This window comes from Chrysemys picta, chromosome 8, assembly GCF_011386835.1.
Source record: "Chrysemys picta bellii isolate R12L10 chromosome 8, ASM1138683v2, whole genome shotgun sequence".
In the NCBI taxonomy this organism is placed as follows: Eukaryota; Metazoa; Chordata; order Testudines; family Emydidae; genus Chrysemys; species Chrysemys picta.
In genome coordinates, this window is record NC_088798.1 from 24,925,205 (window position 1) to 24,951,168 (window position 25,964).

Sequence of the window (25,964 nt, forward strand, 5' to 3'; positions counted from 1 at the left end):
CTCTGTCCACATATCTATTCAAGCGACACCATCATAGGACCTAACCACATCAGCCACACCATCAGGGGCTCGTTCACCTGCACATCTACCAATGTGATATATGCCGTCATGTGCCAGTAATGCCCCTCTGCCACGTACATTGACCAAACTGGATAGTCTCTATGCAAAAGAATAAATGGACACAAATCAGATGTCAAGAATTATAACATTCAAAAACCAGTCAGAGAACACTGCAACCTCTCTGGACACTCAATAACAGACTTAAAAGTGGCAATTCTTCAACAAAAAAACTTCAAAAACAGACTCCAACGAGAAACTGCAGAACTGGAATTAATTTGCAAACTGGACACCATCAAATTAGGCCTGAATAAAGACTGGGAATGGATGGGTCACTACAAAAACTAAAAATTAATTTCCCTATGCTAATTTCCCCCTGTTACTCTCACATTCTTGTCAACTGTTTGAAATCGGCCACCCTGATTACCACTACAAAAGTGATTCTTCCTCCTGTTGATAATAGCCCACTTTAATTGAATTGTCTCGTTAAAACTGACACCCCCCCCCAACTTGGTAAGGCAACTCCCACCTTTTCATGTACTGTGTATCTATATCTTCCTACTGTATTTTCCACTCCATGCATGTGATGAAGTAGGATTTAGCCCACGAAAGCTTATGCTCAAATAAATGTGTTAGTCTCTAAGGTGCCACAAGTACTCCTCGTTGTTTTTGGTGATGCAGTCTAATACGGCTACCACTCTGAAACTTTTAAAAAAAAGTTATTGAAATTTATGAAAGTCACTGAAATATGGGAAATGCATGTGTGTAACGATGCTGTATGAAGCAGATGGAAAACCAAAGTTTGTTCTATCTCAGGTTGAGCTTAAAGTGCTGGAAACTGGAGGCTCAATTATCCATAAAAGAGCACTCTTATTTATAACAACTTACATGTTTCATTGTGTAAGGAAGTCAATCTTGTCATGTTTCCTAGGATGAAAATCTAATGCCATTATGCATGATTATGGGTTCAACTACAGGAACAGCTGCAATGGGCAAATCTTTCTTTTCAACCTGAAGGCAAACATGATGCCATCATCACTCAGCAGCTAAATGACATTTGTTTTGAGTTGTCACATGATATACAGAAAAGCCTCTTTCATGTAACTTTCCCACTAAAACAAATGTTAACTTCCCCAACTCCACCACACAACCTTTTAGAGTTATTTTTAAATTAATTAAATTCAAAGCCTGTGATATTCCGAAGGTTTATTACACACGAGGAAACAATTGGAGCTAAGACAAGTTCACCCCTGTGCTGTACTGCTGTCCAAAGTTTATATATAAACATATTTCACAAGGAAAGTGGTACAATACCTGCTTTTGTGCCAAAGTTCTGTCATCAGCTTGAGATAACTTTTACATATCGCTGGTTTCTTATCTGTTCGTGCTAAGCCCCCGCAGTCAAGAAAAAACTGTGTCAAGGGTGGGCTGATTAGAGGGAAGAAAGCAAGATTATTATTCTTTAAATAGTGCTAAGAGAAGTGTAAATCTCCCCCTACATTCATTTTAACAGCATGTTAGCTAAGGCTAATTATTGACATTTACATGGTAAACGTTTAATGATTTCTTTTCCTAAACCCTAGGGCAACATTCATATATTCTGCTTATTTGGGCCACTTTATGAGTGGCACAATACCCCTCACAGACCAATCCTGTCACTTGTTAGAGGCACTGGAATTGTCCAGTGGGAGCCACCTTACAAGGGCAGGTTCCCACTAGCCAATGTAGCCACTGCAGGATAGTGGTATATCCCTGTGATCCTTGCTCTGCAGTCAAGGTGGCTGAAAGCTGGCACTTTTTGATTATGTAATATTCTGAAAAACATTTTCAGATAACTTTCATAGCTAATATTTTTAAAATACTCCTTAATGTCTTACAAGGAATGTATTAAAATATATCATTGTAGGGACAGGCTATACAGAAAATGTATATTGAGTTCTGTGGTTAGAATTACAGAAAAGCTTGATCTGGAAAATCAGGAAAAAAATTTGGAACAAATAGGTGGGTTAGTTCCAATATCTATTATTTTAAGCAGCACTGAGAGAATAAGTTGTTCCCTTAAAATCAACTGGTGGCCCAAGGAAATTCTATGAACTATAACCTTGACCTCTCCCATACCATTAATATTGACCAGAAACAGTGGTTAACTGGTTCCTGATCTACAAGACATACTTTGTTATAACAAATAATATATTCTAAAAAGCTTTTGGTCCTTTCCCTCTCTTCTTGCCAAATTTCCTGGCTATTTTCCACCTTTTTATTTATTTTTTCATTAAAAGACTTTCAAAAATCCCAAAGCATTTTTTGATAATAGCAAGGACCTCAGGGCAAATAATGAGGAGTGGATAGATCACTGTACTGAATCCAGGAAACCTGGGTTCTATTCCTAACTGTACCACTGGCCTGCAGGGTTGATCATGGGGCAGTCACTTCCTTTCTCTGTGCTTCAATGTACCATCTGTGAAACGGAGATAAAGATACTGATCTCTTTTGTAAAGTACTATTTAATCTATTGGTGAAAAGCCTTATATAATAGCTAGGGATTATAATTATTAATACCAAATCCTAACTCAGTACAGTTTTGGAGGGGGAAGTCACAAATAGAAAACATAATAGTCAGCAATTAAACATAATAATTAAAGTCTCAGTTTGGTTTTGGTTCATTGTATAAAAGGAACAACTAGCAAGACTGAAATTCAACAAATGTATTTTAAATCAATAGGTTAATTAACCTACATTTTTTTTAAAAAGGGAAGGACAGGCTATTTTATAATTGGAAACATTTAATAAAAAATGGAAACAAAAATTAACCAAATATTCCTGATACTTTCAAGTATATAACTAGGCAGCTCTTTCTGATCTATGAATATTTAGGAATAAAAAAAAAATCTTTCTAAACTATTTCACTTACAATTGTTATCATTAAGTATGTACATTATGTATGTTTAGTATATAATTAGGATCTAGAAATTCTTTGATCTGTTTTTGAGTTTAAGATCCAAGCAGTTCAAGTGTTTAATCAAAGGCGTTTTATATCAGCTGCTTTTATAAAATTGGCAAGTTTAAACTTCTGTCACTAAAAGATTACACCATGCCACCTCATTTTAATTGTTATAAATAGCAATTAGAAAACTTTCCAGACTGAAAAATAACATGGTAAAAAAGAATTCAAAGCTTGTTTACGCCCCACACATTATATTACCTTTTGATGTCTGGAGAAGAATGAAAAAAAAAAAAAAACCCCTCAAGAATCAAAGAATGGCCCTACACTTAGAAGAAGACCTGGATATTTATGACCAATTCTCTTTTTAATTTTTAGAACTATAATTTTTGATTGAGGGCTGTGAGATATTAGAGAGGAGGGAAAACACATAGACTGTTATTTGAGGGAAACTATATACATATCCTGCAACTCTTAAGTAATACCATTGATTGCAATAGCACTATTCATGCTACTGCAAGATGAGGCTACCAAACACATCAAAATGAGGTTTATACTGGTATGATTCTTCTAAAACTTAAATTAAGGACTTTTTGGAGGGTCTGGTTTATAACTGAAGACATGCAGATACACATAGCTACTTTAAGGTTACATTTTACAGCTATTTTCCTTACCAATTGGAAAGAGCTTGTAAAGCTGCATTCATGTAACAAGTGTTTCCAATATTTTTCAATCCTGTAAGACCTGTAAATAGGAAAAATACATCAAGCAAGCTAAAATTGAAAAAGAAACTTGTAGGAAAATAATCTTTCCACTCAAAGATTTACTAGTCAAATTTTGCTCCCAGTACACCTCTGCAACCCCTTTGAGACCAATGGGATTGCACAAGTGTAACTAAGCATAATTTGATTCCTAAACAGATAAATTATCTCAACTCCTATTTTGCTGTTGGTTGATTAGAATACCTAGCGTAAGTGGATTTTATTTTACCTTTTTATCTTAGTATCTTTATGTATATTTTTAGAATGACAGTGTTTTGAAGAAAGATTATAAAGATAAGGGTTTGAATGTTTTAATTTTACTTGCATTTAATGAGTTTACTAGTTCAAATGAATTCTACTGTTTATCTGTATATGATTGATGTCTATAATTGTTAATTATATAACTGATAGGTTTTTAGGAGGATTTATCAATGGCTTTTCAATACCTTTAATCTGTGCAATGACTATTCAGATTATATAACAGTATACATACATTTTCTCAGTGTGTAATTATATTTGCAAATGAATCAGTTTTAGTTGATTTATGTTCTTTTTCTCTCTCTTTCCTGTATGGATTTATTAAGTGTGTTAATCTTTATTCAGGGCAGCTTCATTCACCCTTTCAAAGAAAATCATATTTTCAGACGAGGACTACTTATTTTCTTAATTAACTCAGCAAACATTATATACGCTCACTCTGTCTATAGCACAAGTTATAATGGGGAAAATTTTCATTATAGAGCTCAACTGGTAAACAATAAAATATTTGAACAGTCTGTACCCATGCAAGTAGTCCTAAGGGCTTCAAAAAGACTATTTCTGCAAGTCAGAACTAGCAACTATTACATGGTCATCTCAGCTCAATTCAATTAAACTTTATTGGCATGACAGGCTATACAAGTGTTGCCAAAGTATAAATTAAATCAATAAAATAGAAGTTTGTCTCAAAATAGAATAAAGTTCTTCTACAAGAATAATTGCAATGTACTACTGAAAACAATATAATCACTACTTCTAATTACCAAGAAAAGTTACACAGCATTTAAAAAAAAAATTTAGCAATCAGACAAAGCCTTCAGCGCAACAGTCTGATAATTAACTGAGACACAAGAAATGCATCTCATCATTTTGATGTATGAGACAGTACTCTGCAAGTTCCATTATTATTTTTATAAAACTTACTTTGTTAATTCAGCTAAATTAACCAAAAATATTTTCTAAAAATAAACAAGTAAAAAAAATAAAACTTTGCTTATAGGAACTGAGAAAGTCTCCTTCCTCTCTCTCCATTTAAATGATTCTGCATTTCCCATCGCTAAACCTACATCAGACTGCCATTCCTGATTCTTCTCACCAGGAAGACTAATTCTCATTTAAAGGCAGATGGAATACCAGTCACAGCTAAGGACATATTGAAATACCATAGGGTATTCAAAAAGTTTTTTTCAAATACAGTGTGTGTATTATATATAATTTCATAGGCCCTGCCTGATTCTGCAGGCACTTACACATGATTAACTTCAGTGTGATTGTTCACAAGCATAAAGTTAAGTAACTGTGTAATAATTTAAAGGATTGGGCTTTTATTCAATACACATTTATTTAGCAAAGTTTTTAACAATTTATTGGTAAAGTAGTAACTGAACTATTCACTGCAGTTACATTTAGCATTGCTTCATCCTGCTCTCCAATATGTGCCTTGTCAGAAATATTTAACATTTGTTTTTAAATAAAACATTAAGATAGAATAAACTCTCACAAGTCAAATTTTTCTTGAAGCATATCCACATAGCTCCATTAGTACTAATGGGAATTAGAATACAACTTTATTCATACAGCAACTTTCATATAAAAAGTGTAACCCCAGAACATATCATGGGGTTAAACACAAATAAAAGCAGGAAGAGAGAAACTAAGGCATTGACAGGTGATAAACAGTTTTTTTTCAAAGATCTAAGAACAGATGGTGAATCAGTGAGGTGGAGGCACACAGGAAGACTATGACAGATGGCAAGAGTGGCAGAGGAAAAGGCTTTGGGCAAACAGGGAGGCTGAACTGGCAAAAAGCTGGTGCTAGCTGAGTCAAGGAAGAACGGAGAAGGAAAGAGAAACAAGGTCCATGAGATAGAAACATCTCCCCATCATTGATAGGAGAAGGAATTGCCTTGACATGTTCACTGGTGTCTCAACAAAGCAGCTCAGTAAAATATAACCAGCAGATAAAGTGAAGGAAGTAGTAAACAAAAATTATTCATTATAAGAGTGATCCATATTGGAGACTTCAAAGAGATGCCACATGGGGGGGGGACAAATAAACAACAAATAAAACTCTCTCAGTTTTGGGAGTTTCATTACACTTTCCCCTCACATTTTCCCCTTTTCCATTATATAAATACCAGGCTTAGGTTAACTTTTGCACTGATCGCATTTGTCAGAGCATGAAATAAAAAAAAAAAGTGCTGGGAACGGCAGACCCAAAATGTTAACCAGTATTCAGAAAGCATTCATATAAAGCATCTTTTAAAAAAAAAAGCAAAAATGTTAAAACAAATTTTGCAATAACTACCCAGTTACCAGTGCGGCTATGACACATATTTCAGTCTAATGAAAACTAGCAACTACACTAAACATCACAACTGCTTTCTTTATCAGTGACTGATGTACTACAAATAACACGAGAGCCTCTTCTCTGAAGAAAAGGAAAGGATGCTGCAGTTAAGCTTCAAACTGAAAATGCAGCTCTTATTTTAGAGTGGGGGGAAATAGTTCCAGCTGGAAAAGAAGTAATTTCTAAACAGCTGGGGAATGGATTCAAAGAAATACACATACTGTACATGGTGGAATTATTTAAGTGAGGGCATGGACAGAGCAATTAGTTGACAGCGTAGGCTTTAATCCTCCAGTTTCATTACCTCTTGTCTTCAGTTCATCTTCTTCCACCTCTATATCTAAAGCATCAAATACAGTAACTAGAGGAATCTTCAGTGTTGGATTACCAGGTATTTTAAAATCCTTATTGGAAGAAAAGGCAAAATATAAGTGTGATTATGTTTATAAATCCATTTTTTCTTTAAGTGTTAGTACAGTTTTATTAACATATGCCTATGAACTAAACATAGGAGTTCATTCAAAATAACTGACTTCTAAATGCATGTTTCATTTTATGTAAAGCAAAAGTAGTTTGCAGCAATGCTATGAAAGCTTACTAATTCAAGCAGGTACTTATGGTAAGAATACAGCACTGCACCAGTTTCTGGAAAACGCTGAGAAAATAAATCAGTCAAAATACAATGTCAAACACTGTAAGATTTCCTGCCACTGCTTCAGGAGCAGCAAGCCTGCTTTGCAATTCGCCACATAACAATGGATTATAACACAACGATTATAAAGGATTATGTGAAAGTCAGCACAAAAATTTACCATCAGATGGCCCACTGCATTTAATCAAGAGAGACATAAGATGTCGAAAAGGGATCCTGGCGGCTCCGGTCAGCACCCTGACCGCCTTTTGGGTTGGGACCCCCATGGTTACAGTACCGCCGACCGGGCGTTAAAAGTCTGGTTAGCGGTGCTGCGGAGCTAAGGCAGGCTAGTCCCTACCTGTCCTGGCCCCGTGCTGCGTTCCGGAAGCAGCCAGGAGGTCCAGCTCCTAAATGGGGAGACCACAGGGCTCTGTGCGCTGCCCCCACCCCGAGTACCGGCTCCGCGCTCCCACTGGCCAGGAACCAAGGCCAATGGGAGTTGCGGAGGCGGTGCCTGCAGACGAGAGCAGTGCCCAGAGCCTCTTGCCGCACCTCTGTCCAAGAGCCGGACCTGCTTCCGGGGCGCAGTGCGGGTCCACAGTGCCAGGACAGACAGGAAGCCTGCCTTAGCCCCCCTGCTGTGCTGCTGACTGGGCGCCGCCGGAGGTAGAGCCTGTACCCCAACCTCCCACACCCTGCCCCAGCCCCGAGCCCCCCCTCAATCTGGAGCCCCCTCCTGCACTCCAAATCCCTCATCCCCAGCCCTACCCCAGAGCCTGCACTCCCAGACGAAGCCCTTACCCTGAACCCCTCATTTCTGGCCCCACCCAGGAGCCCGCACCCCCAGTTAGAGCCCTCACCCCCTCCTGCACCCTAACCCTCTGCCTCAGCACAGTGAAAGTGAGTGAGGGTAGGGGAAAGCAAGCCACAATGGGGGGCAGGGGGGAGGGAATGTAGTGAGCGGGGGCAGGGCCTCAGGGAAGGGGCGGAGCTAGAGAGTTCGGTTTTGTGGGATTAGAAAGTTGGCAACCCAAACAGAGATGCAGTATGAGATAGGCAAATTGTTATTGTATTTTATGTCATTTTTCTGTGAGCACATAAGGGGAGGAAATCCTAAACAAAATTTTAAGGTAAAAAGCAAGACAAATGTCACAAATCATGCTAATTTCTCCTTATGCAATGTCATGTACACTGCAACTTCCTTGAGGGTAGAAAAACAATTGGGTATTGGATGCATTTCAAATCTGAATTCTGCAATCATGCCAAGCATTATGTTTAAGTCAAGACATCATATATTTCAGAAGCACACGTGAATAACATCAGAAAATCCAATATATTTAGCTGAAACACTATACAATTAGAATTCTGTGGTTGGTGTTTTAAGATAAAAAAAATTATGCCCTATTTCAAATCTACTAATATTAAAATTGAAAACATGCCAAAGTTATGTAAGTATTTTTCAATAATTTCTTCAGGGGTATTTTTCCCCTAGAACTTCTGTGACTTCCCTAATAATATTGTATTGTATACATTTTGCCAATATCCTCTTGGATTCCAACCACTTAGTAGATTCCAACATATGTTGTTAAAAGAATACCCGGTATATTTTCTGGTATAATTTTCTTTAAATCAATTTCTTGTAATTTTTGGGTTTACAAAAATTTCTCCCCCAGAAAAAAAAAATATTGTGCTTTTATTCACTTTACTCTTTACACACTTATTTTTTTACTCTTGTATTTGAACTTCTGCTGTCATTTAACAAGTAGTTAGGCATATAAATAAATAGTGTCTATCTAACATTCTTCATATTAAAATAACATTCTTCATATTAAAATCATCTGTTGACTACAGGGAAATTCTGATGCAACTTCTCAAGGAAAATGCGGTATGTCTAAATATTAATTATTTAGTGTTCCAATGTGCACAGCACTGTTCAAAAGGTCCAGTCCTGCAACGGGCTGAGAATCCCCAACTCTCACTGATTTCAGTGGGAGAAATAGGTATGTGCTGGATGTGCAAGTCAGTACCTTCTCCAAGGAAGGTATTTTCAATCTACTTTTAAAATATACAGCATAGTTTATTTTAATGGCATAGTTTTAGCTTGTACATGGAATCTTTAAAAACCTGTTTTTTCCCCCGCTTTCTTTATTTGTCCCAATTCAGCTATTTCTTTTTCATTAATTGGAAAAGCTTATGAGGTTATACCCTCAACTTGATGGCATTTCTCTGTAATTTGATTGCTTTAGAATGCAATATCTGATCAATTCCAAAATATTCTTGGCATCAACGGCCAGAACCCTAATAATTTTGGTGAAAATCAGAAAGGAGGAAAATGGGGAACACATGTAGCCCATGACATCTGCTAGCACAGTCAGAGCTTCAAGGACCTGTGCAATTATCTAAAGATCAAACAACTCTTTAAGGGCACCCATTAACACCTTCCAGCCTCAGAATACCTCATCTCCCCTCTACCCATTCTTCCCCATAGAGTTTATCATGTTGACACCATGAATGACTTATCTCCCAGACAAATAATAATGGTGGGGAACGGAGGAAGATGGGGAAAGAGAAGTGAAGAGGAAAGGGGAAAATGGGGGTGTGCATCTAGCCCCTGGCAGATGCGAGGAGGGGGAATGAGGGACACTGGTGTGTGTGTTAGGAAGTGATGGAAGACACACAACTCCTGGTGAGGAGAAATTGTGGGGCCCGAGTATGAAGGAGGGAACACAGATTGTCCCTGGCATGGAGGGGCATGGATGGCATACAGAACCCCTGGAATGAGGGTAGGAGGAAATGGGAGGTGCAAACAGATGCTGGCACGGATGGACAATAAGGGACCCTGGTATGAGAGGAAGGGCAATGGGGGAGCACAAAGAACCACTGATGGGGAGGGGAGGGAAGATTGGGGGTGACACAGAGACGCTGGTATGAGGGAAGAATGGAGGACTCTGCTATGGGAGGAGGGGAGATGGGGGACAGATCAAACCCCTGGCAGGGGAGAGACTGGGGAATCACTGAAATAGAGCAACAAAGAGTCCTGTGGCACCTTAAAGACTAACAGATGTAGTGGAGCATAAGCTTTTGTGGGTGAATACCCACTTCGTCAGATGCAACGTCTATAAGGTGCCACAGGACTCTTTGTTGCTTTTTACAGATCCAGACTAACACGGCTACCCCTCTGATCCTGAAATAGAGGGAGCTAGAAGGTGGCACACAGGGAGCTGGAGAGGGGAGGAATGGGGAGATGCAAGGAGCCCTGGTGTGCACAGTGAGCTCTGCCTAAACAAGTTACAAAGTGTGCTACCCCCTAGATATTTTACTCTTTCAGCCACAAACGTTAATTGTTATAAATTATGTGTTAACAATGGTCAAGTGCCTCTATGTTATGATCATGTAATAAATGACAGTTTAGAAATTTAAATTTCTAGTTTCATTTTCATTATAAAGTTTCCTAAATCCTGGCCATGTGTAAACGTGAAAAAGCTTAACTATCCTAACTGCACTATAAATAAAATCAGCTCTCTGATGACTTAATTGTACCTTAATGTGTCTTTGATGACAGCATGCTTTCACGATTAAGTTATTGTTCACTTCTCTTTTAAAAAACACACACACAAACACCCCCCCCACAGAGACCATTTACTACTGCCCTCTGAGGAAGCATATATCATAGCTGAAGAGACCAAAATTACTACAACAACTGTGGATGTACTGCTCAATGGAAAAAAAAATCTCCAATAAGAAAAAAAATTACATATCTTGTTAGCAATTTATAACGATGCAAACACAGTAAGTTTTACTGAGCTATACCAGAAATATAAGGTCATGCAAATCCTCTTAAATTTTTTTATATTAGTGGCTGAATGAATACAGACTGACAGTTGCCTGCATGTTTCTCCTGATAAACACTATACTTTGTCTCCATGTGAATCTGAACCTCTCTTTGGCTAGAGGCTCCATAAACACACACCAAAACAACTTACTCTTCTGCATACAGTAGCCAGTAATAATTTGAATATGACAATTAAAAACTTCTCACTAACTACAGGATGGGAAGCAAAGCTAAATGATTATTCCCATCTTAAAAACTCAAATGTAATTTCATATTCTCTGGTTGATTTAAAAAATTAAATAAAATACACTCATAGCATCATTCTTGGAAAACAAACAGAGTGATACACAGAAAGATTTAATGTAGGTTGGGCGTTAAGGTGCATTAGTCCTCAGAGACATAAGAAGGGAAGAGCACAGTACAGAGAATCATTATTTCCAACACCAGATAAGACAACTGGGAAATAAGACAAAGCACAGCTAAAACAAGGGCTGTATGTATTTCACTTGTTTAAAGAACATACCTGTACACTATTTCCTTGTGTTTGGTGAGACAGTCTGGCATTTGGTAATGGAGAATGAGATCCCAATTTTCTATCCAAAAATACCTCTTTGCTACATGTATAACACCAGACACGCAGGGTGGTAAGGTTGACAGTTAAACAGTGCTTTGTGTCCTAAAACAGAAGAAAAAAATCATTTCGGAACTTACATTAAACCTCAATGTGTCCAAGCCAGAATTGTATTAATATCTGAAATCTTTCAAAAAAGACTAATATCTACAAGGTAAAAATATTAAATTTTAGCAGCAATTCAGCTGTTCCTGAAACCCAAGCTTTTAACTCGCAACACCTAGATTGAAGGGGTCCAAACCACATCAAAAACACCATCCAAGAGGTATGTCTGCTTTAACTATCAGTACAATCTGAAAAGAGAAGATCTCAGTGTTGTCCATAATCATCTTAAACTGTTGCAATGCACTCACCAAGAAAGTATCTGGATATTGGTAGGGCCCTATCAAATTCATGGTCCATTTTGGTCAATTTCATGGCCAGATGATTTTAAAATTAGTCAATTTCACGTTTTCAGATATTTACATCTGAAATTTCATGGTTTTGTAACCGTAGGGGTCCTGACCCAAAGGCAGTCAGGGTGGGAGGGTCATAAGGCTATTGTAGGGGGGGGGCAGGGGAAGAGGAAGTCTCGTCCCTCCCCATCCCCAGCTGGAACTAACAGCTGGAGCCCTGCGCAGGGTAGGAGTCCCCAGCCCTGTGCAAGATTTCAGGGGGGAGATCAGATTTCATGGTCTGTGATGCGTTTTTCACAGCCATGAATTACCAATATCCAGGGCCCTACCAATGGGATAGTTTTTGTTTTCACTTCTAGGTCAGTATTTAAAAATCTCCCCTGGAGATAGCAAGTAATCAAGCCTTGGGCCCTTAAACAGCTGTCATATGGGAACGTAAAATGAGACATTTTAGTTCAGTTCTTAGAAAACTACAAACAAGACTGTCAGATACCACAAAATGTTGGGGATATATCCTGAATCCAGTTAGTCAAACTGTTATAGCAGAAAGGACTTTTAAGTACAGTCTATGTACTCAGAACTGCTCCCCAAAATCAAGATTTATCTCAAATTGTAAACATTAGAACAGTAGCATGTGTGTTCTCATCAGATATACAATGGATAACAATCCTGACAATCCTATGGCTGATTTGCTCGGGTTCAAGCATGTAGTTATGTTCAAGCAGAATAATGAAAGGGCGGGTCTCAAGCATGCTGCCTTATAAAGCCTAAGTTCTTTGATGTTTCTTATCTCATACAGGTCAGTGTTAGTCTAACTATAACTTAGCATTTTGGATTTAGTCCAACAAATATCTGGAGTTAAATGATGGTAGAAAAGGACGTTTACCCCTCAGGTCCCTCATGTAGGAATTTCCAAGCCTGTGAGACAGAGGTCCCCAAAGTGTGGGTCGCACCCTCCACGGGGGGCATGGAGGAACGTCCGGAGAGGTGCGGCGGGTCCCAGCCACCCCCAGCTCCAGTTCTGCCCCCAGCCTCAGCACGGCTGTGCTCCCAGCCGCGCGGCAGCCCGCAGCCTTGGCCGCTGACTGCGTCTCTGTTCCCAGCCCGGGGCAGAGGCTGGGGACGAGGCTGCGAGCGGAACTGCACCTGGCTATGGGCCTGTCTGCTGGCCTCCGCTGCAGCCTGGCTACAGCTCCGCTCCCACTCTTGCCCTAAGCCTTGACCCCTGGCCGCGGCCCCAGACCCATGCCCAGCCTTGGCCCCCTTAACCCTGTCGATATCCCTCCCTCCCTTCCCCAGGAGCCACAGCACTGCTCTAGGCTCGCGGGGGGGGGGGGGGGGGGGAGGAAGGGCACGGACAGGGATAAGGGGGGGGGTGCAACTCTCAAAAGTTTGGGGACTGCTGCTGTAAGAGCGGACCCAGAAGCTCCTGTCTTGGTATCCCTAACACAATATATTTTCATCCAATACTCCTTTCTTCTTTGATCTCTCCATCTGAATTCCTTCTCTCTGATCACCACCTCCCCTCATTCAACATCACACCACACATTTGTCCCATCCCTGCCCTGTCACTGGGCCTTCTACAACCTCCAGTCTATCAATGTTCATGAATTCTCTACTAGATCAGGCCGCTCCTCCCAACCCTCTTGTCCACTCTCCACTCTGCTTTTTCCTCCACCCATGCCCCTTTCAACCACAGTGAAGTCCATTACACCAATTCCAAACCTGTCTTGCTCCCAGCATCTGCTCTCTCCATTACTGTCCTTGTGCTGCTGAACATCCTGGGACCTCACTAACTTCCTCCACTGCAGATTCCCTCTCCTTCAACTATCATCTCCCTGGCCAAGCAACTACACTTCTCCCACATTGAGTCCCATGCCCACAGTCCCAATCACTTCTTGGCACCATTCAAGTCCCTCCTTAAATCTCTCCCCTTCCTATCTCTCTGCACAGGATCTTGCAGACTTTCAGAGAGAGAAAAACAAAAACAAACAAACAAAATCAACAAAATCCACCAGGAATCTCCCCCTTGCACCTCCTCTTCCCTTTCTCCTGTCACCAGCTTTAAGGTCTTTTGCCTTTTCTCCTATAAACACCCATATCTTCCCCAGTGATCCCATTCCTCTTCCCGTCTCCTTACTTCTATTGCTCATTCTTCCCTTATCCTTCTTTCTCAACCTCTTCCATTACAATATGAACAATGTCCTGGTCTCCAAAAACCACCCCTCAGTCCTACCTACACCTCCAGCTACAACCCCATATTGCTCATGCCTTTAAACTCCTTGAACAGTCTACTATCAATGCAGTCACTTCTCCTCCAATCCAGTCTTGGACCCCCTCCATCTGGCTTCCAGTGTTTCCACTCTACTGAAACCTCTCTTTCTAGGGTCTCCAATTATTTCTTCCTACACAAATCTCAGCCTCTCCTCTGCCTTCATCCCCTTTGATCTTCCTGCTGTGTTTAATATTATAGATCATCCTCTCCTTGCTTTCATATCCTCACACTGGGCTTTCCAGATACTGCCCTCTCTCCTGGGTCTCCTCTTACCTCTCTGACCATTCCTTCAGTGGATCCACCTCCTTTCTCTCACTCTGTGAGAGGGCTCTGTCCTTGGCACTTTGATCTTCTGACTTTAAACCTTATTTTGGGGCAATAATCGGTTCACATGGCTTCAGCAGTCGCCTCTGGGCTGATGGCTTACAAATCTCTCTCCAGCACTAAGTCTCCTATCCATCTGCACACTTATCTTCTTTCTCCAACATCTCTCCTCCTGGATGTCTTAAATAGAACATGGTCAAAACCCAACTCCCTATCTCTTCTCAAACCTTCTCCTCTTCCCTCTTTTTCTATCACTATTGATAATGTCATCCTCCTCCCTGTCACTCAGGTCTGCAATCTCAGTCATTTTTAATTCCTCCTTTCCTTTGTCCCAAGCTATTTCCAAATCTGCCACTTCCTCTTCAATATCTCCAACATCTGTCCTTCTCTCTCCAGTCAAATATCTCATTCAGATCTTAATTACTCCACGTCCCAGAGGCCTCTTCTCCAGCCACCCAAAAACACACGGTGAGCATTCTCTCTCTCTCTCACACGCATACACACAGTGAGCAATCTCACACACATGATGAATGCTTTCTCTCTCAAACACACGGTGAGCGCTGCTGGCTAAACTTACATTGCTTGGCTATTGATTTGATCGTAACTTCCCGCTCTGAATCCCCCTGCTGGCTCCCCATTTGCTACTGCATCACCTTTAAGCTTCTTGTCACCACTTACACAGCTCTGTCTCTCCCTACTTACTCTCTCTTAACAAGATTCATGTTGCCCCTGTCCCCTTTGCTCCACCAAGTCTCCAAGCCTCTTCTGACAGTTTGCCAGCTTCTCACATAAATCAACCCTGTGGATTCTTCCACATGGCCTTCTATGCATATGATATGATATTCCCAAGCTCATCCTCAAAGCGGTACATTGTCACATTTAAGTGTAGCTGAAAAACTCCTCACATGTTGCCTACAGTGACTCAAACAATACCATATATAAAAATTGTAAGCTTCTCATTACAGGAGTGTTCGGAAAGTGCACAACACATGCAGGTGCTATCATAAATAATGGCATGGAAGCAGCCTTGCTGTTGCACAAGGTTCAAAGACACTCTTTTACACACACACACACACACACACACACACACACACACACACACACACACCCTTCGCACCTTCCTTCCCTCATATGACCACTCCACCCGAGTCCCTGCGCACAGCCTACTATGGTACTTTAATAGTACACAGAGCTTTGGGGCAAAGTACACTTCTTGTGCAAGCTGTTGTAAGCTACAGATAAAATTTTCTCTGTTAATATGTGTTTTTGACTTGCAGACTTTTGGATAACAAAGCTGCCAGAAACAGTGACATTTCCTACATTCATTTTCAGCAGAGTAACTGAAATAATTAAGTAGAACTTCCTTAATTATCAGGATTAGCCTTCACCTGCAGCTTCAGCTATGTAGAAGCCTACAATAAACTGCTACAAACCTCTGCAGCAAGGGCTCAATATTCTCAAAGTGGAGGAGTTAAAAATAATTATTTCTAGCACAGTCAAATGCAAGAGAGGTAAAGCAAGGAAGCTAGTGAAAATGAGAGGGAGTGACAAACTGACATCAACCTTAATTGTTTCTCAAGCTAGAAAGGCCACTTCAGGGATTTTTTACTCCACATATCAAGTAACAAAGAGCAGAAATGGCTATCTAGAATACTAGAGGGATGGATTAAATGGATAAAAAGAGCTTCAGTTAGCTATGGGCTATTGTCCAGAAATTAAAGGAAACTGAACAAGAATGTGAGACGTTGTTAGAAATGACAGCAGATAAATCTACCTTTCCCTTTGTGCTACCTGAAAAACACAAACACTAATTTAGGGTGCAAGGAAGCAGCAATAAACTTCAGTACAATGCCAAGAGGTTTATAAATGTTTATAAGAAATGCAAGGTACCACCCACTCCACAAATGCCCTACAAGAAGCTCGCACAATATATCATTTTACTTAAAAGTTGTAAAACTGATCTTTAATGCTAGTCATTAGCAAATCAGATTGTGATATAATCCTAATATAGTATCTCAATGTCTAAATATTAGCTATATTATAGTAACACACTAAGGCTAATTCCTGATTGATACGCTATCCTGCTGTGAACAGTAAAAAAAGATCCGTACCCCATGATTATTCTAATTAAAGATAAGCTGCAAGAAGTAAAAATAGGAGAGAATACTGAAGGGTGGGAAAGGAGAAAGAGGATGAGGGTAAGAGTAAGTTTCTTCCTAAACAATCCTGAAAGCAGTATACTTTTCGATATCTTTTGCTACAGAGCTTTTTGGGATACTGATCTATGGAATTTAGATACTGGTGTTGTTAATGAAATCAAAGTTTTTAATCGCTTGTGTACATCCATTCTCCAACATGTTGAAACACATTTATATAAGCCACCTCCCACCATTGTGCTATAAAGCAAAAAAATAAAGTATCACAAAAAGAAAACCTCTACTTGAAATTCAAACCAGTAAAAACAAATGAGAAATTCAATACAAGGAGAAAGGGATGTTAAGGTATTATATATAGGGCAAATAATGATAAAAAAAAGTCCCAGAGGCCTTAGGCAAAAGTCTTAAGGTATTTAATAGAAGCATAAAGAAATTATCTAAAAAGACTGTTAGGGGCCACTGGATCCCTATCCAAGGGCCACAAAGCTACAATCACCTGCCCACTTGAGATGTGATTCCTATGTGGTAAAACTCATGGAGGAGCCCTTGAGTATAGCCAGGGTCTATGCCATTTATGATTTTAATAATCAATAGTGCCAGGTTAAAGTCAACCTGACACTTGGTAGACAGCCAATATCCACAACATGGGGTGGATGTAATATGAATACACCTGCTCCAATCAGTGAACAAACGTAGTATAGTCTGGACTAGCTGCATGCAGCTGAGTTATCCTGCAAAGAGAAATCTCAGTAATTGAGACTTGTGGTCACGAGGGCATTGTACTGCCTGTCATAGTATACAGACCAGACTCTTGTAATAACTGTAATGGGGATCCTTTGAAGCTGTTGGAAAAAAGAGACCCCTTCAAGTTCTCCTTAGCGCTCTAACCCGAGAGCTAATTACTAGCACAGTATTATCACCTGGGGCAATGCCTTGGCCTAAGCCTTGGCCTGGATTCAACAGTACTAGAACAAACTGCTGACTGACTAAACAATAGCAATGCATCTGTAATGGATTATCATGGAATAAATAGGGCTCAAGCCTGAACAACAAAGCATTTTTGTACCAAGTTAGACATATAGCCCACATATGTTCATAGAAAGGGCATGTTAAAAGTAACATTCTTAACCTGACTATCTCTGAACAGAAAAGAGGAAGAAGGAAAATCTCATTAGGTTTAGAATTTCTGAACTACAGTCTCACACTGATGCTAAAGCATCTACACTGTATTACGCAGACCCGAGTCAAACCAGCCTATCCCAAGCTTCCTAGTGCTCTCCCCAGCTGAAGCTGCTCTACACCCCTCTGTTCATGGTGCACTATGGGAAAACTGAACTGTCCACACTGCACCTTACAGGAAGTTGTTGCAGTCCAACGACACATCCTGTCAGGCCATCTTTTGGACATATTGACAGCATTTTCTCACCTACCGAAGGCCCCTGTTGGAGCAGGATGACGACATTAGAGACATGGCAACTTTAACTGGCTGATGCTGTTTGTGACTCTCAGTATAGCCGCTGATGCCCCTATGTAAATCAGCGCTTCTTGAGCAGCACCACAAGCACAGATTGGTGGGATCACATTGTCATGTGGACCTGGAATGACCACTAATGAGAACCTCCACAAGAAGAAAGCTACATTTCTGGAGCTTTGTAAGCAGCTTGTCCCAACTTCCCAGTGTCATGACACATGCAAGAGGATGGCCACAGAAGCAGGTTGCTATATCCACCTGGCTACTCCAGATTGATACAAGTCCATTGCTAATCAGTTTGGCATTGGAAAGACAACTTTCCAATGGATAAAGTGGCAGTGGAGGTTTCTGAGGCAATCTGGCGTGTGATTTACAATAAGGTTGTGGGCTTAAACAATATCCCTGAATTACAGCTGGTTTTGAGAGAATGGGGTTTCCAAAGTGTGCCAGAGTCATTGATGGGATTCATGTGCCCACAGTTGCCCTCAAGGGCACACGAGTACATAAACCACAAATGGTTCTACACTATTGTTATGGAGGTCCTTGTGGACCACAGAGGCCTATTTATGGATGCCAACATGTGCTGCACTGGAAGAGTTCATGATGCCAGGGTTTCCTGCCAATCAGGAGTCTACCTTCATGGTCAGGCCGGGAAACAATGCTCACCAGACAACGCTGGCATAAATGGAGTAACTCTCCCCACTGTTATTCTAGGGAACCCCGCATACTACCTTTTGCCTTGGCTTATGAAACTGTATCCTGATCTCAGAGGCCCTGGCCATAAGGTTTAATTACATTCTCAGTAAGTGTAGAATGGTGATTGAATGAGCATTTGGCAGATTGAAATCCCCCTGGCACCATTTACAGAACTGTTTAGATTCCAGTGTCATCAATGTTGCCTGCACTGTTGTGGCTTCCTGTGCCCTACATAATCTTTGTAAAGCCAAAGGTGAGCCATTTCCCCCTGAACGGACCTATGATGGAAATGGATTGCTGAACCAGAACACTCAGCCAGACAGTGTGCCTCATCATGCGTTTATTATCCAAAATACACATTATCTGATGGGATGCAGTGATGGTAATAAACTCTCTTAATAAAATAAAAGCCTTCATTTGTGAACATGGCAGTATTACAAAAAAAATATTAAAGCACTGTCAGGCAGGCCAGCTGTCATTATTCTATCAAAACAATAGCAATAAACCAACACCAGTTGTAAAACCAGTAATAAAACATAGTGCATAAAATAAACAGTGAACTGTGCAAATAGTGAAACTGGTGACAACAAACAAAACGTCCTACTTTTCTGTGTCCTCTGCCCCCACCGCCAGTTCTCCTTTCCTTTTCTTGCACTTTCGGCACTTGGTGCCACTGCTCAGGGGCAGAGGCCTGCAGGGGGCTATATTTGCCCTCTCCAGTAGTGTGAAGTCCCAGTTGCAGGAGTCACCCAACATAGAATTGTCCAAAACGTTTGCGGTCTGAAGCAAATGGTATCATGGAGGGAACACAGGATGCCGTGCAGGAGCAGCAGGATTCTGTACTCTTCTGATCATTAGCACAAGCAGCCTCTCAATAGGTCTTTCTGCTGAGCTCTATCTTTCTCCCTCAAGCAACGTTCTTGCTCCAAAAACCATATTGCCAGTCTCTCCTCATACACTACAATTCTGTCCTCATGCTCTTCAGCCTGTGCCTTTCCACTTGTCATGAATCCTTTTTCCTGTCATATTGCACCTGCTTGTTGGCCCTACCCAGAATATCCTATAAGTTTATCACAAAAACTCTTCCACCGGTCTGTGACAGTTTGAAATCTCAGGCTCCTGCTGCAATGTGGCTTAGCTGGCGAGGTACAAGGGCCTGCAGAGGCTGAAGGACCTGCATGTCCAACAGTACATTATCGTCTCAGTATTTCAAAAATGGTTCAGTGCATCCGCAAAGTGCCTGTAAAATCTCAAAGCCAAAAATTGACACTTCGATTATGCTGCTTCAGTATATTGTAAGAGGAATGCTTTGGTTCCCAGAAGCTCCATGGACACAACAGAGTTAGAGTGAAAAAGAGCACAAACAACGGTAAGTTAAAATTTACAAATGCATTATGTTTAAAGCAATGGTTCTCAACCTATTTACCATTGTGGGCCACATATGCAGCACTCTATGGCCTGGTCTACACTACACAGTTAGGTCGACGAAAGGCAGCTTAAGTTGACCTAATTATGTCAGTGTCTACACTACAGCTGCGTCCCACCAACGTACGTACCCTACAGCACTGACATAACTCCACCTCCACGACAAGCATAAGGCTTACGTTGGTGTAGTTAGGGTGCTGCAGTGTCTGTGTAGACACCGTTACTTACATTGGCTGTTAGCTCTCTTGTCAAATGTCAAGGCTCCAGGGGAGTCATGAAATTGATAAGAAAGCTGGGCCACATCCACACAATAATATATTACCTGTATGTCACATGGGCCACAGCTGTGTGCTGCTTGGGCTGCAAGTGGACCATGGGCCACAAGTTGAGAACCACTGGTTTAAAGATTGCAAACTATTGTAGGCTTTGGGGGGAGGGAAGGGCATGCAGATTACTACCTAAGCCTTCTCTATCCCTTTAGGCATTCCACATTTCTCTGGGACCTAACAATCCTTTGAGTTTCCTGAATGGCAAAGTGAAATTTTATTCCAAGCTGCCAGTGGCAAGCCAGCCCGAGAGATTTTCAAGCTATGACAATTGAGCAGCACATCTGGTAATGGAATGGGCAGGTGACCTTCAGAGGTGGGTACGGAAAATATGTCCTTCTCCAAAATGTGAATAGCTATTTGGGGTTCCTAGTATGGGAAAAGTTTGCAGCTATCAGCATCTCGGATTGAGTCAAAATTCCTGGGGGAAATCAACAAGATTCTGCACTAGCATCCACATGGATTACTGCCTCCCTACAGCTTCCAATAAAGCCTCCTCTAAGTTTACTTATACAAACACACAATATAATGGACTTTCAAAGAACTACACAGCCATTCCCCCTTCTTCCTTAGCACATTTCTGTATACATACAGCCTCAGCTATATTTCAGATATTGATTTTTGTCATCCATGGATTACATTTCACCCTCCACCTTTTCCGTGTACTGGTGCCTTGTTACACTGTGGTGTGACCATTTGTTCAGAATGGTATACGAAAAGGGAAGGTAATATACGATTTTTACTTTTAACACCCCAGTGCATCTTTGCAAGAATGTGCAAGTATCAAGTAAAAATGAAAGTGTGAATGCTTGTTTAACTGTTGTTTGTGCTTCCTGGTCTCCATTTTGAATTCCACATGATGATGGTGGTAGTGGGTTGATACCAAGGCACTGGCACGCATTCCACCATTAGTGGATGCATGCTGCTACCCGTAGCTAGTAATATATTTTGCTTTGGGTCATAAACCAGAAACCCCTCCCATTCCTTTAACAACAAACAGCAGCGGCAAACATGGAGCGAGAAACTTACCAGGCTCTGGGGCTACTTCTGCCAATTCTGCAGCAGGCTGCTCCTCCTGGGGGTCATCAAACTGCCCCTCTGAGTATTGACTCAGGACATGTTACAGCTGCTCTGGTGGCAAAGCCTCCTCAGGAACTAGTGTGAGCACCAGAGTCATTTTGCTAGCCTGTTCCGGCTCCCCTCTGATTCAGGGTTCAGAAGGTTGCCATCCCGACTGATGGTGACCCACTATTGGCTCCACACTCAGCACAGTACCCAGCACCCCGTCAAACTCCTTCTAAAAGAGGTAGGATGATGGAATGTTCCCAGAGGTATGGCTCGCATCCCTCGCTTTACAACAGTTGCTCTTGAGCTGCTTAATCCACTCCCGTCACCGGTCCAGTCAATCCCCAACTCTGCCAGCTTTTTCACTCTTTCCTGATATGCATAGACATTTCTAGCACTCTTACTGAACTCGAATGTTTTGGTCACCTCACACCAGGGATATACCAAATCTGGCTGATCTTGTGACCAGGTTGCAGTGTGCATGGTAAAGGACTTCTAGTCAATGGCCACTGCAAATGCACAAGAAGGTTCACTCTGTTTGCAGTTCAGTGGTCAGAAAGGAAGGGTTAAATGGCAAGCAGCTGTGCTTGAACCAGGGGGTTGCTTCTGTTGCAACTACTTAATGTGTTTACACTATCCAAGATGGTTTGTGTAAAGTGGGGCAGTGTGTCCATATGCACAGAGCATCCCGTCTAACCTATCCCATAGCTGAAGGCACAGCCCCCTAGACCAGATTCTAAGCTTGGTAGGCGATGCACTGAAGCAGTACATCAATACGTATAGTTATACAAATGCACTTTATTATATGATATACATTTTCCAAATGTTCAGATATTCTCTAAGAGTTTCCAAAGTTATACTGAAATGTATTGGAAGTCAGAAAGACGAGGATGCACAATAAAGTGAATGGCCCTACACCAAAGTATATTTTCTCCAAAGATTCAAAGACTTACACAATCTTTCCAAAGGCCTTTCTGCTGTAGATTCAAGTCATGAGAGAAAAACATCCACAAGCCACAGAGGCTACATCTATAATCCAATAAAAAAGTCTGTGGCACCAAGTCTCAGAGCCCAGGTCAGTTAGCTCAGGCTCATGGGGCTTGGACTCCAGGGCTCAAAATTGCAGTGTAGACATTTGGCCTGGAGCCTGGACTCTGAAATCGCCCCCCTCTGGGTCCCAGAGCCTGGGCTCCAGCCCAAGCTTGCACATCTACTCTGCAATTTTATAGCCCTGTGAACCCAAGTCAGCTGCCAAGGCCAGCTGCAGCCATGCCACAGGTCTTTTACTGCAGTGTAGACATACCCTTAGAGTGCAGACAGACAATAAACCCAAGCATCATACCTAGGAAGAAATAATCTATTTGGGGAGAGGGGGAGAAGGACATTACTGTTTATGTAATAATGTCTGAAGAGTAAAAGACAAAAACTTAGTAAAGCCTCCAAACACAAGTCAGACGGCAGAGTGCTGCTAGGAGTTGCAGGAATTATGAACAAGGTTCTGTGAGCTGAGCTGCACAATAGACCTGAATTATGGAGCAGGAATCCTGGACTACGCGATGATTTTTCTACCCCTTCCCCACACTAGTACAAACTCTTCATTATTGATTTCAACATTAAATTCAATGTATTTTATGCAGATTCGTATATTGAAAGCACAAAGATGCTTTCCAGAAATTGTCAAGGAGAAGCAGGATGTTGCACCAGGGAGACAAAATTCCTCCTCCCTTGTTACACCTTGACAGTAATTAACTGTTCCACTGCACCCAGACCTACTGCCTGTCTCTACATCCAACAGTGACAAAGAATTTTTGTTAAAATGATCAGCAATGAAATAGTTAATCTAAAAGAGCATAATTAAACTGCAGTCTTAACTCCCAATTGAGATGCATGGGGCATTTTATGTTGTGGAGCACAATTATGCAGTAAGTTTAAATAGATGAATAATTATGTAGCTGCATAATCATATTATAAACACATGGGCTCCCAAGGGCAAAAAGGCATTATCAACCAGCAAAGCTTCAACTCACGAAAAACTACCTGACTGCACTGGTCAAAAACAACAAGAATAGTCTTTAGCTACACTTCCCTTCCTCCACCTCCTCCCCTAAGGAGTCGGGGGGGGGGGGGAAAGCTGCTGTCCTAGAATAAAGGGCTTTTACCATTTGACGGTGAGACCCTAGATGACAAAAACTAGAATGAAACCGTATATTATATATATATATATATATATATATATATATATATACATATACACACACCTACCTGAGAATGTACGGTACTGTGATCTACATGGGATTCACCGCAGCCAACATACGAACATCTATTCTGTCAAACAAAAATAAGAGAAATAATTATGGTGCAGTATACTCTGTTAATTCTTTTTAGTGAGTTGTCAAAACATACCTACAGAACAAAGTGATAAGGCTCCCAAATGCATTTTTAATTCAAGCTATTGTATATTTGCAGGATCCTGAAAAAAGCAAGGTATCATGCAAGGTAAGCACTGCAATAAATAATATAGTAAAGCAATGAGAATGCTGCAAGATTTTCCTCTGAACTTCCTTGATTTTGAGGGTGGGGTTAGACAATGTTTTTGATGTATGTCTTCTCTTCAGCTGATTTAACTTGATCTTTTTCTTATTTAAAAAACAAAGTGTCCAAGATATTCTGAAAAATCCATGAAATGTAAACATGCCACTATCAATTGTGTGTGTATTATTTGGGATCTTTAATTCAGAGTTTGCCTCTAATCTGTCAAAATTGTTAATATTCAATATGTCAATCATTTCAACATCAGTGCACATTTATATGCACATCAAGGCTATTGACCATCTGAACATTATTTTATAACCTACAGATGTATTACCCTTTAAGTATGTGCCATATTTGAGTTACAAAATGCAGTGTCTATTTACAATTCAATAATTCTATTATTACAGTTCTGCTCTAACATGTATTTGAGAGCTGGTATGCAAATTTGAAGCTGTCAGTATGACGCTAACCTCAAGACATTGCTATTAGTCCCTCATTTCCATGAGCACCAAACACAAGCACTTAAGTAATCTGTACATACTGTTTGCGTACATTAACACATATACACAGATGCTGCTCATACAAAGCGTTGGTACTTAAACGTCAAATAGCTCCTCTACGTTTGCATTAACTGCTTTCTAAAACTTTAATAGCATGCATTTATAGAAGATAACAATAGATACTGTTTAAGCAATTAGGCATAATGAAGTTTCTATCATGCTGGGATCTCACCATGTGCTGGGTGTTTGGCTAAGCACAAAGGGGAAGGCAAGGTGCCAAATCATCCAAGAAGAAGAGATATCACACCATGACACCTCCTTTGAAGTGTCTTATTGTGACTATAATATCACCCTATGGAAATATTGGTAGGAAATTAAAATAAATTATTCAATAAATGTCCAAGTGTTCCAGATTAAAGTGGATATAAATTCAAAACAGACAAAAAATGATTTTTGTTTAGCAAATGCCTCTCTTTTTGTTTAGCAAGTGTTCTCTTCCCCCCCCCCCCTCTTGGTTTTGTGACTTTTCCACCTGATATTCCCATCCTTTCCACTCCTTCCACTTTGGTTTCCCCTGCTAAAAGGTTTTTTAGATGTAATTTGGTAGCTTAAAAAAATAGCTTAATGAGAAATTGTATAATACTTCAGCCAACATTCTCTCTTTTTGAGAGAAAGAACAGAAAAATCTGTTATTTTTCTTGTAAATAGGATTCTCTTGAAGAGGAGGGGGGGTGGAAAGCAGTTTTAGAAATATATACATACTGGCTGCTCCCTGTCACCTTTCAGCCCAGATTTGAGTGTTGACAAGAGATATGCATCTGAGCTCACTGAGGAGTTGAAAAACCCTGCTGAGGCAGATCTGCACACCTGCAGCACCTCGAGTGACATTTTACAGCTGATTCAGCTGCACTTTCCCTCTTGTATCACAGAGATGCGCCTTAATCAGAAGCAACATTCTCTCCATTCATTTTTTAAAACCATCTGGAAGCCCCCTTCATGCCAAAAGCTGGGAGGGCAAAGCAGCAATATAGCTTAATGCTGGAGGTAAGGTGGTTAAGTTATTTTAAGAGGGGGAAGGAAAAGAGGTAAGTAGGTAAGGACAAAGCCTGAAGAAAGAATACTTTTAAAATGTTTGTATAGTATTTTTAAATGTTTGAATAAATGTTTATTTTACTTGTTTTGCTTGGTGATAATGAAGCGACACTAGGTCAGGGATTCTCACAACAATTTTTTTGGTGGCCTCAGAGTGCAGCCACCATCTGTTGCTGGTGGCCACTCTGACAATTTTTCCTAAAATACTTAATTAACTTTAGGAAAAACAAATAAATATGCACA

At 40.7% G+C, this 25,964-nt stretch overlaps 1 protein-coding gene across 20 annotated transcripts in view; it reads right to left on the minus strand.

Moving 5' to 3' along the window:
* The window catches only part of USP33 (ubiquitin specific peptidase 33), an 84,126-nt gene that overhangs the window by 38,151 nt on the left and 20,011 nt on the right, over positions 1-25,964 (minus strand). For 18 of the 20 annotated variants that reach the window (XR_010590002.1, XR_010589995.1, XR_010589997.1 and 15 more), the window contains exons 4-8: positions 23,860-23,922; positions 11,357-11,509; positions 6,672-6,771; positions 3,673-3,742; positions 1,372-1,485 (exon numbers count right to left, since the gene is read on the minus strand). Coding sequence is in view for 12 of the 20 variants with exons in the window: in XM_024107854.3 (XP_023963622.2) it covers positions 1,372-1,485; positions 3,673-3,742; positions 6,672-6,771; positions 11,357-11,509; positions 23,860-23,922 (500 nt within the window). In the remaining 8 variants the exon portion in view is untranslated. Of the gene's footprint in view, positions 1-1,371; positions 1,486-2,453; positions 2,516-3,672; positions 3,743-6,671; positions 6,772-11,356; positions 11,510-23,859; positions 23,923-25,964 lie in introns of those variants that run through there. The other 2 variants (XM_065555460.1, XM_065555461.1) reach the window with 2 other exon arrangements.